We start from the raw sequence: 13,271 nt of genomic DNA on the forward strand, positions 1-13,271 counted from the left end.
TGAGACCCACTCAGACTGGTAGATGGAAGAGTTGTTGCTTGTGCTGATTTTTTTGGCTTCCGTGACTAAACATTTTTGTTGATCTTTTCCAAAATGTTATAAAGCCTGACTGACATATTAGGTTCTTTCTTAACATAACAGTTTTGTCGCATCATTTTTTGGTAATGTCTAAAAACAGATGTCTGCAACTGCAGTGTAGAGTTCTGACCTCTTATATGCTGACTTGCTCAACTGATACTTTGATTGTTTTACAAATGTGAAATGGCTTTTTAATTTTTAATTTTTATTTTTAACAGATGAGAGAGTACTGTTTACGGCTAAGAAACATGGTAGCAAGCGATTCAACTAAAGGAGAACTTGCTGCTGCAATGGATACTATGATAGAGGAGGTAATATTTTATAACCTGGTTCTCTCCATCAGGAAGGGGTTGCAATAGATGAGGTGGTTCTGGCTTGCTCTTGTTCCAGAGTTATTTGGACCATGCAAAGGAAATCCCTCCTATTAAGCAAAAAACAAATAGGGTATATCTGTATTGCTTAGTTGTGGTGCTAAGCACTGCCATGCTGAGACATGCACCTGCACACATATGGTCTCCTGAGCTGGGAGGTGTAGCTGCCTTAGCTTGTACTGTTGCATGCCAGGAATCTCTGCCTCAACAGGGATGTTGGTGTGCGTGTGCAGAGTAGGTGTGATGCATCAGCAGGGTGGTGCCTGAAGCTGTCATTGACTGATACCCGCGTGTCACTAGTGACAGATGGGCATCCCTTCCCGAAGTGCTGCTAGGGCACTTGGTAGGCATTTTCCCTTCGCAAGCCCGTCTTTGCAGTGCTGTTGCATTCGGATATTCCCGTGCAGATCCCAGAGCTGTGATTAGTTTACTGTTGGCAGAAGACCTGTTCTGTTAACCTCACTAAGCGCAATTATCACATGACACAATTGAGCCATTGCAGTTTTTAACGGGGGCTAAAACCAGTGCGTGCAGAGCCTCACGTCATGAACGTGGGCTAGATGAACTGAACTGTGTTCTGTCTGCCAAGTTGATGCTGAGAAGTTTTACGCAGTGTGTTGTTGCAGAAGTTCTCCACGAGAGAGCAGAAGAGAATAACCAAAGCAAGTTGAAGCTGCTTTGCATTACCCCATGATCTTTTCTATGTGCTATACGTGCCGCTCTTTCGTATCAGTGAAGAAAATGACTTGCTTTAGGAAAGCCAGCTAGGCTATCTAAATACCGCGTGTGTTAACTTTTAAATAAACTAAGACTATGGACAAACGTAATGTTTTCCTGCTTTAGAAGAGGAAAGGGAAAGGAACTGTTCTAGCACATACATCAGCTCTTAAGATGTCACGGTTACATCCGTGTGTTCCTGCGATGCTGTAAGCAAGCTAAACTGTGGAGTTTTCACCCTGCAGATATGCTGGGTTGAACACATGCTAATCCAACTTATTCTGTTCTCTTTAAGTTTTGATTTTTTTTTTTTTTTTTTTTTTTTTTCCTTCAAGGATGATTTTTGAAGCAGCACGTATTGCTCATGGGATGTTAAGATTGGTGTCTATGGTCATATGTTTCTTGGTTTTTTTAGAGATGGGCTTCTTGTATCTTTCTGTTTTGACAAGTTTGGGGGTATCACTATTCTTGTTGTCTGGTATGAGATGATGCTGTGGGCCTCTTCCCAATCCAGCGACTGTGGGATTTCCTAGAGGTGTGTTCAATAGCATTTTGCAGTCTAGCTGTACAGATCTCAGTGGAGGTGCATTTGCTGCTTGTTTCATGAGGTTATATTACAGCATAATATGCCTCGCCCTTATGCAAAGCATTAATAAATGTTCCCTGAATTTTCCTTCTTCCTGTTACCTTATCTTTGTTCTACTTGCACAAGTTTTTGATTTTTGGCTGTAACTTTCTCAACACTGCAACTTAGTACTTTGTGGGTTAATGGGCCATTAACATAATTCCCATTGTTAAACTATGCCTCTTGGAAGCTGTTGCAGAATATATAGTTTCTCAGAATTGGCTTGGTTGAGTCAGATAGGGCAAAGTTCTGTAGTCCATTATTAATTGATTTATTTTTTTTCTTTCCCCCCTCCCTGCTTTGTTTAGAGTCTTAGTTTTTAGGGCTGGACCCTGGAAGCAGAACTCATTAATGGCTCATTAGTTCTTTCTGAATCTTGAAATTTATCAAAAGGTTGTTTATTCCTGAGTGTTAACCCGGTTCTTCCTGTTTCAGCACTAATAGCTGCCTGATACTAAAGTGGATTTCCTTTTAGTAACTAGGATTGCCCAGCTGCACCTGTCTTACTGTTTCAGGTTATTTTGCTTCACTTGTTCCTATGCATCTGAACGTGCCTGGATGCCAAAGTTTAAAGCTTCGTATGGCAAAGCAGAAAAATTAGGAATGGGTCTAATTTCCTGCGCATCGATTTGCACGTTTGTCTGTCTCCATTGACTTCTGGGCAGTAATGCTGGAACTTCAGCAGAGCTGTTTGTGCACTTTTGGTATGAATACTGAATGTCTGGTGTTCAGCCTGTTCCAGCACAAAAATGCTCCTTATCAAAGTGGTATGTGATAGGTCAGAGGCTTACGTCATCACAGCTTATATGATTGAACTTTTCTGGCTTCAGTGCTATCTCTCTTTTTTTCTTTTGTAGACTCTGCCTTATCAGTAGTGGTCCTTCTTTTTCCCCTCCTCACCCCAGTCTTGTTTTTAACAAAAGAGCCCCAGCACACTTGTCACTGGAGTGATTATAAAGCACTGTTAAGTTGAAATAAGCTTCCCCTGGGAAGGAAGCCTTTGAGATATTATGGGGTGGTCTATGGTGGGTGTGGTGGAAAACAAGACAGGGAGACCATTCTGCTTCTGCTGACTTGACATTTCTGTCTCCATCATTTTCCTTCCTTTGGTTGGAACCGTTTTGCCCGTTGCTTTCCTTTTGGACCTTCTCTGCTGGCTGCTTTATTTCTGTAATCCTGGGTGGTTGTGAATCTAGGCCATCTGAGGCAAAGTGGAAATGTCCACTAGCAAATGTTATCTCTGTGCAAACAATCTGTGTGAGGATCCAATATTTATAGCAGGTCAGGGGTTTAATTTTTTTTCCTCTTAAAACCTTTTTATTAAAAAAACATGTTCTATGAAAACTACATGTGTGAATTCATCCAGTAAAAACATGAGCCCACGCCCTTGTTTCCTCTTAAAATTAATCTCTTCTACTATTTTTTCCCTGAATGTTTCTGCTGCCCTGAGGAGCTGCTTGTGTTGGAGGGTAGGTAGTGTAACACAGGAATGCTCGCTTGACGTCAGAAAGACAGGCTGGCATGAAGTGTAAAGCTAAAAGTCCGTCTGGTAAGGAAAGCACAGATAAACCCAAACCCCTCTGATTCCCCCCAGGCTAGGCACTGAAATCTATTGTATTGCTTTAAAGGGAGAATAACTCATCACTGCTGAAGGTGTCAGCTGATCCACCGTCACTTCTTTATGCGCCACTAGTCCATGGTAAATGAAGCTAAACAAGGGCAGTTTACACTGGAATACAACACCTAAATGACTGCAGTTTACCATCCACTGATTGTGGGACAGTGCAGAGGCACAAAATAGTTACAGTAGGCTGGTGTGAGATGCAGTCATCCCCCCCCTTTGCAGCTGGTATTTTAGTTTTGATCTAAACCTCCAGATAGGTATTTTTCCTAAGCAACTTCCAAGGAGAATGGGGCAAAAGGTCAGAAAATGTATTAGAAATGCAGTTGTTTCCGCAGAAAACTAGATTCTGCCCTCAAGTTTTAGGCATTTCGTGGAGCTGAAAAGGGAAGTATGATGCTTCCAGCAAACTGCTGTTGGCACTGGAAGGAAGAAACCCGGCCAGCTCGAGTCCTGAAGTAACTGTAGGTATGGGGTAGTCCAGGGATGCTAACTTAGCCACTCATTCTCATACATGCTGCTGGGATGGGCCAAGGCCTGTGACTGTTATGAATTAGCCTGGCTCACTCCACAGAGGAGGAAGTTGAAGTCGTTTCCAAAAATGTGCAGTTTCCTCCTAATCTGGGAAGGGCAGGGGGTGAGGAGATGGACAAGGGCCCCAAGGTTGTTAGCCTGGACCTTGGGGCAGGGTCCGGGAGAACAAAACGGGTGGTTCTGCATGAGGGCGTTCAGACCAAGGGAGGCTGACCCCCTGCTAACAGCTTCAAGTGTGGGTTCCCTCTAGCAAACAAGACTAAAATTGCACTTGAGGAACACGGAGCCTGCAGGGCTTCTGGAATTTGGGGCTAGAAGTAAAATGAATTGAAAACTTTAACATAAACAGTATTTTAACCAATACTGCAATCTTTGGCTTCCTTCTCTCCACAAAGTTCAGGTCATCTTGGCTGGACATTGCCTAAAAACTAATGCATCCCATGAAGCACAGTGGGGAGATGGGGGAGGGCCCCCTGAACCTTGTGTTTTTAAAAAGAATTTGACTTAAAGTGATTAGAATCAGCTTGAAATCCAAGTCAGGAAATGCTATGTAACAGAATCACGTTGGCCACCAAGACTGTTGTAGTGAGCAGGCGGTGCCTCTCAAATAGCCTTAGCCTGCATCATTTATCCCTAAAACTAGATGTTGTTAACCACATTCAAATGATGCAAGAAGATTTATTTTAGAACTTCCAAAGACAGTAAAAACTACTTCTGAAATACAAATCCACATTGCAGAAGGAAAGGGAATTGGTGACAGCGTAACATTAGGAGGAACGTGTGTGTGTGTGTGTGTGTGTGTGTGCGTGCGCGTACACGCACGCTAGGAAAAGCTGGGTTACTGCATGCACGGCACAAGCTGTGCACTATTAAAGCAGCTTCCCATCCAGTATTTGCATGTGCTGTAGTGGGGAAGCTTTCTTGAAAGGTGGCAATTGCCTTGACAGTATTTCTCTTCTCCCCCAGCCTTTAGCAGAAAGAGATTCTTCAAGGTAAATTGTAATGTGTGTGTCCTTTTCCTGTTACTGCACAGTGTAAATACCACTACTGTTTCACTTTTCTCTGGCTTTGCTAGGGTTAAAGTTTGGGCAGTGCTTTAGCTCAGCTGCACTGGACATCTTTTTTTCCTCCTGGCCAGCTTGGAATTTAAAATATTAGTGTCTGACCTGGAGGTCTTTGGCAAACAACATGCCTCCAAGGGAGAATCAGTGATGTCTTTCAGCGTGGGGAGGAAGTTCTTAGTTGTGTAGCCTTTAGTTTGACTTTAAAGACTTGGGGAATGGGGTGTAGAGAACCGACTGGCAAAAGATTAATCGAGTGGTCAAGCATGGAGCCATTCGGGTCTCAATTCTGCACCTGGTTCCTACATGAAGGTATCAGTTGACTTGGAGCATGTCTTTAACACCTGCTATATAACATTATGCACATCATTGGTGTAGGTGAATTTTCAGAGCTGTTTGCTGTTCTCTGCAGGTCTTCAGAATAGTCAGCATCTGCTTGGGGAGCCCCCCGGACACCTTCTGCTGGGAGTTCAGAGATAAGGAGAAGAACTATCACAAGATCGGCCCTGTGACACCAGTGGAGTTCTACCAGGAGCATGTCAAGCCGCTCTTCAATATGGAAGATAAGGTTGGCGAATATGGGAGCTGCTGTCTTGAGTCACAGGATCGTAGAGAAGTTGGGCTGGAAGGGACCTCCAGGAGGTCGCATCTAGTCCAGCCCCCTGAACAAGATGGGATCGTCCCTGTCTAAGCCATCCCATTCAGATAACTGCATGAGCAGCCCTCTCACGTGACTGCCAGGCACAATGCCCCAAAACACCAGACACCTTTTTACTGTTAAATATAGCGTCTTGTGCACTGTTACAGAAATGGGGTTTGTACACCCGAGACTGCGGGACGTGGGTTTAGATGAATAAGCACTCCTAGTGAAGGCAAAGTTGGTTCTGCATTTTTAGTATTTGCTCTTTGCCCTTCAGGTGGTTCTTCGTTAATTTGGGCGAGGTATTTGTGATTAAGTTGTGACAGGACAAGGAACAGTGCACAGCTTACTCAGCCATGGACTTCTATTAAAAAAAAAAAACAACAGAGGGAGAAACCCAGAATAAGGAGTGAAGATCCTGTGTAGCAGCTGAGATGCACTTACTAGCCCGGAGAGTGTCTTCTATACTCTGGTAGTCCAGCCGAAGCTCTCTTGGGTTACATAGTGCTCGGCCAGCTAGAGCAGAAGTACTCCCTTCTGAGAGGTAGTTCTTTCTTTGAGTACATTTGTAACTCAATTTGCAATCTTGATCATGGCAGGTTTGCCTTGTGAATGATCCTCGACCTCAGAATGAGTACAGCAGGCTCTACACTGTGGAGTACCTGGGCAACATGCTGGGAGGCAGAAAAACCCTCTACAACAACCAGCCCATTGATGTCTTGAAAAGGTTGGCTGCGGCCTCCATTAAAGATGGCGAGGTTTGTTTGATTAATTCCAGTTGGTAGCATGGTATTTCTGTCTTTATGTGGTGTACAGCTATGTTGGGATAGTGCCCAGGTGTGACTTCTTCCTTCTGTTTTTAGGCTGTGTGGTTTGGCTGTGATATTACAAAACATTTCCATGGAAAGCTGGGCATCACTGACATGAATATGTAAGTGTAGGAAACTAAAATAAAAAACAATTCTCTGGAAATCAGGCTAATGAATGAAAGTGCTAAAGCAATCAATGTTTTAGCTGCTTCCAAAAATGGCTTTATACCCAAAGATGACTGGGTAGTACGGACTTGTATTTTTGTTTTTTCAACCTCCTTTCTTTTTTGCTTTTTATCTGAAATGTTGAAACTTCATTAAAATGCGCTTCCCCTTTGATATAAAATATTCCTGTATTCAAGGAGAGGTAGCTGAACATCTTCTGTGCCCAGACAGAAAGGAAGGGGATGCAGCTCTGGACAGATGCATGTCTGTGCGGCAATTCTGCGACAGCTCCTTTATTGAGCTTGTGCATTTCCCTCGTTGTCTAGCATCTAGTGAGTGGCATTCCTAAAGGTGTCTGTGCTTTGCATTTATTCTAGCTGAGATGTTTCGAAAGTAGCTGAGATTCCCTGGGTCCCTTGCGGTGCATCACTGCTTGCTACACTGCATTCCACTCCATCCTGCTGGATGCTATTATAAGCACCTCCTGTTTATAATAAAAATGCTGTTCCCTCCATCCATATTCATGCCCATGTGTGTATGGCTTCCTTATAGATTTAATCATGACCTGGTGTTCGGCGTCTCTGTTAAGAACATGAACAAAGCAGAGCGGCTGCTGTTTGGAGAGTCTTTGATGACCCATGCCATGGTCCTCACTGCCGTCACAGACAAGGTATGATCCCTTCCACAAGCACTCGTGGTGTTTGCACAGATGTATTTGAATTTTCCTGTGGCTTGTTTGTGTGCTCAAGGCTCATTCATAATGCATAGGTTGTTCTGCGAAAGGTCAGTATGAGATCATGATGTTGCAGTTGTGCATAATGTCTGGGGTTTACCCGAGTCACTTGGGCCTGTGCGAGGGCTTGGAAAAACTGAAAATACTAACTTGCCAGGGAGGGAAGAATTCTAGGCAAGGGGCAGGCATAGCTTTATCTTGCCTAGAACATCCCTTTTTAAAAAGAAGGCAGAAATTTGACTCGTATATTCTGACACCTGAAAATGCAATGTAGATGGATCTAAATGGTATGTGGATTCTCATCGGTCTTCCTAATCAGAGAATTGGCTGTAATGGGTAGCCTTCTCTGTTCTGCTGCTTAATCAAATCTTAAGGTTTTTTTATGGCACCAAACATACGTGCTATAACCGGCTTGAACTACCAGCAGGAGGCACTAAAGTATCCAGTAAGACGCACGCAAATCGGTATTGCCCGACTGTGCCGCCTCCACCAGTGAAGAAGACGTTGCAGCGCCAGGTCGCTGTGGAGCTCCAAGTTGTAGTATTTGCTGAAATTGTGACTTGCAGTAAAATAAACTGGAGAAGAGACTAAATGATCAGGGCTCTGGTGTGCTGTCACTTCACTCCGAATTTTGACGAACAAGGAAGGCTTGTGAAGTGAGAACCTCCATGTGCTTATAAACAGAACAGGATTTGATCGTGGTCTTGAGGAACATGGCCAATGGTACTTTGACAACCAAGAGATCACTTAAAAGCAGTAGTGCCTTTTTCACACTAGAAAAAGCCCAGAATACAAAGGCATTTTCCCTGTCCGAAATTTATGTCCGAACATGTCATTTATAAATCCTAACTTAATCTGAAGGCGCATTGATAGGCAGTTGTAAATCCACTGAAGCATTATTTATTTTTTACCTGTTGTGTAAAAGGTTTTTGATTGCAGTGGGATTTTCCTTTATCTTTTTTGCTTTCAATTTTACAATGTAATTTTTCTTTTAAAAGGCACGTTTGACGTGGATTATAAATGGACATGGATTAACTCTGTTCAACCCAGTTTTTATATGCCAGGAAGTGCTTGAGAATGGGCTCAGTTTACTTCCTTTGGTAGAGATTGAGTAGCGGTTTGTTTGTGTTTGTTGTTAAGATTTTTTTTCTTTTGTTTTAGTCTTATCTCTTGTAATTTAACTTAGCCACACTAGCAGTAGGTATCTGGCGATCAAAGGATAGATGAGTAAGTTTTTCAAAGACTAGTTATCTCTACTTCTATCATGCAAGTCACTAACAAGAAAAGATATCAAAGGAAAGGAAAAGGCATGCACTTATATATTCTCATGGGAAGGACAGAGCAGCAGCACTGCATCTAGAAATAGCCAGCAGATAAAGCAGTTTTCTTCCCAGGACTTCTACAGGCTTGATATGTGCATGGAAACAGTAGATTTCCACCCCCACCCCTCCGGTAAGTGCAATGTACATTAACCCACGAGGGCTTTTCAGCTGAACCTGGATGGAAATCTTGTCTGCTACAGCGCTTAAATTGGTTTGGTGGAAAACGGTTCAGCACGTCCACGTAGCTTTGTGCTGGTCTTCTAGTTATGTCCTTTGTTCTTGCTGGCGTGGTTCTAAAGGACTGTTTCAGTAATCTCTGATGTGCGTTTCCCAAAGTTTCCGGTTCAGCTTGGAGGAGCACTGTGTTTGGGGAGACTGCACAAGCCCGCAGAAGCACTGTGGGGACAGCGTGCCAAGATTGGTTGAAATGTTTCAGACGGTTTAATTGTACAAAGACATTAGAGTGGTTCGATTTGAATTGATTAAGCTTAAATTTTTAAGCTCGCCAGAAGTTCATGGAGGGTGCCTGGTGGTCTAGACCACCTGCAGCGTTTGTGTGGAAATAGTGATCTGTCATTTTCTATGGGGTTGTAACTGGCTTAATTTTTTCTAGGAGAAAGCAGGCATGGAGCCCCCTGAAGGCTGCAAAAGTCTGCAGACTTTGAGCCTTTTAAAAACAAAGAAGTGATACAAAAGTTGGCATATTCCCATTGGGAAGAAAAGACCTTGAAGGCCAAAGCTGGTAGGGAGAGGAGAGAGCGGCATCCCTTCACTGCAGGGCCAAGATGTTAATAGATGGGACGGAGTTAGAGTGAGAAAAGCACAGTAAGAAGCTCCTGTGTTTTCCAGCTGAATTACAGCACTGTTGCCGATTGTGGGAAGAGGCCTTCTAGGTTGTGAGAGCAGACGGGAAAAGTGTTTCACCAGAATAACAACCCCTCCCACCAACAAGCCCGTGTTTCTTCCCGACTGAGAGACGACATTTGTCTGTCGGGAGGAAACACTGGGGCGTGGAGAGGGGCACAAGACCTCTTGTGCGTTTTAATTGGAAAACTTACATTTCTCTGTAACGAAACACTATATGCAGGGGCACGGCCGCTTGTTCGTGTGACGTGTTTGAATCGGTCCAGACAGGCACACGAATTTTCGTCTCCTTTGAATGCGAAAATGAGCTTGCCTCCCCCCAGCTGTGGGCTGTGCCGAAACAGGAAATCTTGTTTTCCCTGAACTATTTTCATTGTCTAATGGTTTACTTAACACCACGCAACCTTACACAAACAGTGATTTATTTTTTTCGTAGGTGTATCTAGAATATAGTGAAACAAGCCGGTATTTTATTTCTGACGGGTGCAAGTATTTCAGGAGCTTAAATTTTTCAAATCCATTAACGTACCTAGTCGCAGGAAAGGAGAAACCCAACCACACTATAAAACATAACCAGGCTTCTAGAAACATTCACAGATGCTGTCCTGTCTTTATTTGGTAAACACTGTCGACTCAAAACCTAAAAATGTCCAGTTCCAAGTATCTGGAGTGATGTACCCAAGCTATGACTAGGAAACCAAATGTTTTAGCATACTTTGTTGCCAAGATAACTGCAAGGAAAAAGGACTGGTTTTATAAACTTCAGCCCCTTGGTCGCTTGTGTTAGCGTTGTGCTAGTCGTGCATCTAGACCTGCTCGGAGACTCTTTCCATTTGCAACAAGTACCATGCTGGGTGTTGGATCTCGACTGAGATGCTGACAGAGCCACTATTTGCAGTGCACCTGAGCAAAGTCCTTGGAGTTTTTAAATGGGATTGTGACTTTCTTGTTTTGTTAAAATGCTTGTTACCTAATAATGGGATGATGACCTGAACTAGACAGACAGCTTTTAGAAATGGAATAACTCTCCTGTGCTTGATGCACAGCATAAGTAACCTGGTAGATGGAGTCCTAGAAGAGAATTCAAGTGTTGTGCTGGTGGTGGGGGGGTAATGGTTTTAGAAGTGGAGCTGGTGACCGGGCATGTGAAGCCAGCCATTGAACTGTTTAACCATGCGTGTTTGTTCCAGGATGAACAAGAAGGATCGTTTGAGAAATGGAGAGTGGAAAACTCCTGGGGTGAAGAGCGTGGCTGTAAAGGTAACACAATTCATAGACCCTGCTGCTGACCTTCATGTATGAAAATAATGGGAATAGGAGCAGGGCTCTTTTGCTAGGATTCTGTAGGTTGCAAATGGTCTCTGTGCCCCAGGTGAGACGCTGCAACATCACAGAACCATAGAAAATTCAGGCTGAAGGGACCTCAGGGGGTCGCATCTAGTCCAACCCCAACTACATCATCCCAGCCAAGGCTTTGTCTACCTGGGTCTTAAAATACTAATTAACCGCAAAATAGCATAAGGTTTTCCTAAGGCCTCCGGGTCCGACTTGAGGATTAGAATCCTGAACTTGGATCTCGCTGCGTAGTGGCCTTCTGTATTGCCTGCTCCAAAGCTGTGTTTGCAGACACGGCTGTACCAAGTGTGACACATCAACAGATGGCTGTGCTCATTTTAATGGACACAGATTATGAGCTATCTTTCTAAATGAAGTTTGTTTTGGGGGGGGGAATTGTGGGGAAGGTATAAAAAGGGCTGAGTTTTTACTGAAATTCCTCACTAAGTACCCCAGCCAGACCACTGGAAGCTGTCTTGGCTCTCAGAGATGCCTTGTTCAGGATTGAGATACAGAGGCTTAGTCACCACTAAGGTTTCCTGTATTCTAGGCCTGGGCTGAGCCAATGGGTAAAGTGGATTAAGGCAGCTTATCTTCAGTTGATGCTAGTACCTTCAGTTTTTAAAGAAGCAGCATGTTGTAATAGCTAGGCCAGGCATAGTGAAATTGTTTTAGCCATCTCACCGAAGCAGAAGTTGGGAATCTTTTTGAAGTCACTGAATGGAGAAGTAAGATGCTGTAATAAATATAACTCTTGCATGCTGGGGTGTCCAGTTCAGTACCATTTGCATACAGCATTGAAATTCCAGATGTGAAGGCAACCAGAAGCGCATGGTATGTATCATCCGAGGGACAGCTTGGCTTTGTACTGTAACTTCTGGCAATCGGATCGTTTAAAGCTTAATTTCTCCATGAGAAGATGAGTGGAGCAAGGCCAATATTTACCACCAGGTAGTGGTCTAGATTTGGTCTCTGCACACATTTTAACTGCCAATAATTCTGTTAATTAACAAATCATCAGCTGCTTCCCCTTTGGGAGAACTCGAATGACTTCTCACTGTTGGATTACATGCACACTTGTTGGAATTATTATTATAAATTGGAGGCAGCCTTAAAACTCAAGAGTTCGGTCCCCTGTAGAGCTGAGTGCTTTACTGGTGATTTCCTGTAATCGGCTTTGTTTTCACTTGTCGTGATGCCAGACTGCGGCCAAGAGTGTGGTCATACCTGCAGCTGGCAGGGCCTCTCTAGAAGGAGTCTTAAGAAAGATGTGTATGTGTTGCAGTGATTCATGGAAACCAACACAATAGCAAGGGGTTTGTTCTCAACTTTGGGTTAGTTTGTCAAATGCTCATCCAGTCTTCAGTGCTATCTCTAGTGAAAAATAGTAAAAATTTTTAATATTAATGTGTCTAATAAGTTTGTCAGGGAGGGAGAAGGTCATTGCTGTTCTGTTGCTTTTAATCTTTTGCTGCAAAACATGTCATTTCCCCATCTGAAAACAAGCTAGCGTTTTATTCTGAAAAACCTAGGATTCTAGAAAGCCTTTTAATAAAGAGCTGATAGATGACTTGGCAACTGCTTTTCAAGACCAAGCATGATAGTGATCACTTCTGAGAATTCTGCTAGCACGCAGCCCATCAAAAATAGTTTATCATTGTAAATAAGAAAGAGAGAAAATCACAAGTAAAAATATTATGGGGAGACTTTAGGAATCAGAACTGGTGGTAGAAATTATACCTTTTATTAGACCAAAGGGGAGACTTTTTTTTAATCTTTCTGGTTAGCTCTGCTTGCTAGTTTTCTCATCTCTGGGACCTCACCACACTGTGGCTGATGCACAAGTTGACAAAGGCATAATTCATGCCTAGCTTTTCTACAGTGTCGTGCAATATTTTGCACACTTTCCCCCTAAAGGTTATTCTCTCCCCAACTATACAGTTGGTCCAGTAAAAGATAAAGTGAAAACAATCCTTCGTTTCTCACATGTTCCCTGGATAATCATGGCTATAACACTCCGGCCCTACTGCAGTATTGCTTTGAGAGATGATTTATCTATCAATATATCATCTAATTTTGCTCAGGTGAGTTTACTACATTGGAAAAACAGGGGCTGAAATGTGGCCTGGCTCCAGTCAACGCTGTGAGCGGATGTACTTCACAGTATTGTGTTGTGGAGACGCATCTGGGATTATAACGATGAACTTTTAGCTTCCTCCTCATGCAAAAATTTAAATAGATTGTTTTTTCAGTCCTCTATTTTTCTGAAGTTTTTGATGTACTAATAATTATCTTGGCACATCCTGGCCAGTGGGATAGACAGAGGTTGTATAGAGACTCCAGGTCAATACCTCAGCCACTTTTTTTTTTTTTTTTTTTTTTTTTTTTTTTTCTTT

The 13,271-nt window shown here is 43.1% G+C and overlaps 1 protein-coding gene across 2 annotated transcripts in view; it reads left to right on the forward strand.

Moving 5' to 3' along the window:
* Window positions 1-13,271, forward strand: part of BLMH (bleomycin hydrolase) — a 36,715-nt gene that overhangs the window by 18,152 nt on the left and 5,292 nt on the right. The window contains exons 6-11 of one of the 2 annotated variants that reach the window (XM_019511232.1): window positions 297-389; window positions 5,420-5,575; window positions 6,247-6,405; window positions 6,511-6,578; window positions 7,174-7,291; window positions 10,731-10,800. In XM_019511232.1, coding sequence (XP_019366777.1) covers window positions 297-389; window positions 5,420-5,575; window positions 6,247-6,405; window positions 6,511-6,578; window positions 7,174-7,291; window positions 10,731-10,800 — 664 coding nt within the window. Of the gene's footprint in view, window positions 1-296; window positions 390-5,419; window positions 5,576-6,246; window positions 6,406-6,510; window positions 6,579-7,173; window positions 7,292-9,289; window positions 10,109-10,730; window positions 10,801-13,271 lie in introns of those variants that run through there. The other variant, XM_019511233.1, reaches the window with a different exon arrangement.

The sequence above is a fragment of the Gavialis gangeticus genome, unplaced genomic scaffold (genome assembly GCF_001723915.1).
Source record: "Gavialis gangeticus isolate Ggan-Ray unplaced genomic scaffold, GavGan_comp1, whole genome shotgun sequence".
Lineage (NCBI taxonomy): Eukaryota > Metazoa > Chordata > Crocodylia > Gavialidae > Gavialis > Gavialis gangeticus.